We start from the raw sequence: 2,591 nt of genomic DNA, 5'->3' as shown, positions 1-2,591 counted from the left end.
ACACTGACTGTCAATGCAGTTCAACACTGACTGTCAATGCAGTTCAACACTGACTGTCAATGCAGTTCAACACTGACTGTCAGTGCAGTTCAACACTGTCAAGCATGTATGAGTTATTTAATGATGTAACTCGGAAAAAATACCTAACGTAGGAATGCATCTCCATTTATATACAATGCGATTCACGCTAAGGAATTTCGCATTACAAGCGTGTTTTTTAGGAATAAATTAACGTAATTATTTTAAAAATAATTTAATGAAGAAAAAGAACACGGATTGCAGAAACACGAACATTCCACACATCAGGAACGTGGCGCCCTCTAAAGTCTGGGAAGCTGTCTAATATAACCAGCTCAATGTTATTGATGGCGAGCGAGAAATTGTGTAGCAACGAATTTCTGTATCGTATCGGTCATGCGATACACATTATTGGCGAACTTGCGTAACGCAAGGGGTATTACTGTACAGTACGACCTGTATATAACAACAACGTGGATGCACGCCACGTACAACATGAACTCACACCTGTCAGTGTAACCCTTGCTGAGAGTTGCATATTAAGTTAGCAGAGTAATATCAAGTCGATACTGCTTGTGGCAATCTAATTCTTGGTGGCATTTTGGGAGGGTGAATTCGCGTCTTTGTAATAAAATTACACTGTTTGTAAATCTTGGGCTCAATGGTATGCAGCATACAGCCTACACCCTGCAAAACGTTGTTTTAGGTAAATTACTGAATAAGATATAGTTTTGATAAAAACTAATAGCTACTGTGAGAAATACCCAGCCAACTTGTTAAAAACAAGGTATCTGTTTTCAGATTGTGAATTTCAAGCTCAATTTGGATTGTGAATGGTTGCAACCGTCGGATGCAGCTCTGACCAGCATAAAACTATTGTGTGTCGTTCGCTCGCTCTCGCACTCTCTCTCTCTCTCTCTCTCTCTCTCTCGTTCTACCCCTCTCTCTTTCGCGCGCTCTCTCTCTTTCTCTCTCTCTCTCTCACTTCATGTCTATCTATCTCCATCTCTCTCGTTCGCTCGTTCGCTTTGACTTTCCCCCTCTCTGTCGCCCCCTTTCTCCCACCATCTGTGCCTCTTTCTCTTTCTCTCAATTTATCTATCTACCCATGTATCTAACTCTATCCTATCTATCTATCCTTTTCCTGCGCGCGCTCTCTCTCGCTCTATCTCTCTCTCTCTCTCTCTCTCTCTCTCTCTCTCTCTTTCTCTCTCGCTCTCGCTCTCTATCTCATTCACTCTCGCTCGCGCGCTCTCTCTCTCTCCCTGTCGCTCACGCTCCCTCGTGGTCTCTCTCTCCCTGTCGCTCACGCTCCCTCGTGATCTCTCTCTCCCTCTATCCCTCACGCGCGCTCTCTCTCCCTCTTTCTGTGTGTCTATCTATCTCTCCCTCGTTCGCTTTCCCTCTCTCTTTCTCTGTCGCTCGCTCGCTCTCGCACTCGCTGTCTCTCTATCTCTCTCTCTCTCGCTCGCTCTCTCTCTCTCTCTCTCTCTCTCTCTCTCTCTCTCTCTCTCTCTCTCTCTCTCTCTCTCTCTCTCTATCTCTCTCTTCATGTCTAGTTATCTTCTCCCCCTTTCTCGTTCGGTCTCGCTTTACCACCTCTTTGTCGCTCGCTCGCCCTCGCTTTCTCTTTCTCTCTCCCCTCTCTCATCTTCTCTCATATGATCACCTTATACAAGTAGCCGGTCAAGAAACTCTACAAGGCACAGCCAGGTTACGAACAAAGTGGTTTGTAAATACATTCTGCGAAAATCCTAGTCCAAATTATTTAGAGCTTCTTTTCGTTCTCACTATAAACCCCATAAACCTCGTCTACACGACGACGCTTAAATCGAGTTAAGCTAATTCGAGTTAAGCGTTAACTCGAGTTAGCGATTATGTAGCGGCTACACGACAACACCCGATAGCGATTATTACCGATTTATTATGCATGCGTGCGTATGTAAATGTGCGTGCGTGTGCGTGCGTGCATGCGTGAGTGTGTGCGTGTGCACGTACACGTGCGTGCGTCCGTGTGTGTGCACGTACACGTGCGTGCGTGTGTGCGCGCGTGTGCATGTGCACGTAGACGTGCGTGCGTGCGTGTGCACGTACACGTGCGTGCATGCGTGCGTGTGCACGTACACGTGTGTGCATAAGTGTTATACAATTATACACAGCGTTACGAAAGCAATACGTTTCAGATAAATGTTAGTAACGCAAAATTCCATAACGTAAAGTGTAAGTAATAACATAACGTACCATGTTCTCATTGACTTTGATGATATAATTAGAATTGAATTCCTAAGAAAAATTTAATCGGCCAAAGGAAGCAGGAAATAATTCAGCGATCCCCCTAATACCGACACAGTTATAAATGCAAGTATACATTGAACATTCAATGATGTAACGCAACAAAGCGATCAACGATCAGTATCTGGAGAACACGGGGCGCAGGACACTGACTGTCAGTGCAGTTCAACACTGACTGTCAATGCAGTTCAACACTGACTGTCAATGCAGTTCAACACTGACTGTCAATGCAGTTCAACACTGACTGTCAATGCAGTTCAACACTGTCTGTCAATGCAGTT

At 44.8% G+C, this 2,591-nt stretch overlaps 1 protein-coding gene across 1 annotated transcript in view; it reads left to right on the top strand.

Annotated features, from left to right (window-relative positions):
- LOC106805524 (KIF1-binding protein homolog) overlaps positions 1-881 on the top strand; it is a 13,943-nt gene extending 13,062 nt beyond the window's left edge. Inside the window, exon 3 of the mRNA XM_014807150.1 lies at positions 820-881. Within this exon, the coding sequence (XP_014662636.1) occupies positions 820-851 (32 nt within the window). The 3' untranslated portion in view covers positions 852-881. The remainder of the gene's footprint in view (positions 1-819) is intronic.
- The last annotated feature ends 1,710 nt before the right edge of the window (positions 882-2,591 follow it).

The sequence above is a fragment of the Priapulus caudatus genome, unplaced genomic scaffold (genome assembly GCF_000485595.1).
Source record: "Priapulus caudatus unplaced genomic scaffold, Priapulus_caudatus-5.0.1 Scaffold116, whole genome shotgun sequence".
NCBI classification, from domain to species: Eukaryota; Metazoa; Priapulida; class Priapulimorpha; order Priapulimorphida; family Priapulidae; genus Priapulus; species Priapulus caudatus.
This window is presented reverse-complemented; position numbering and strand designations above follow the sequence as displayed.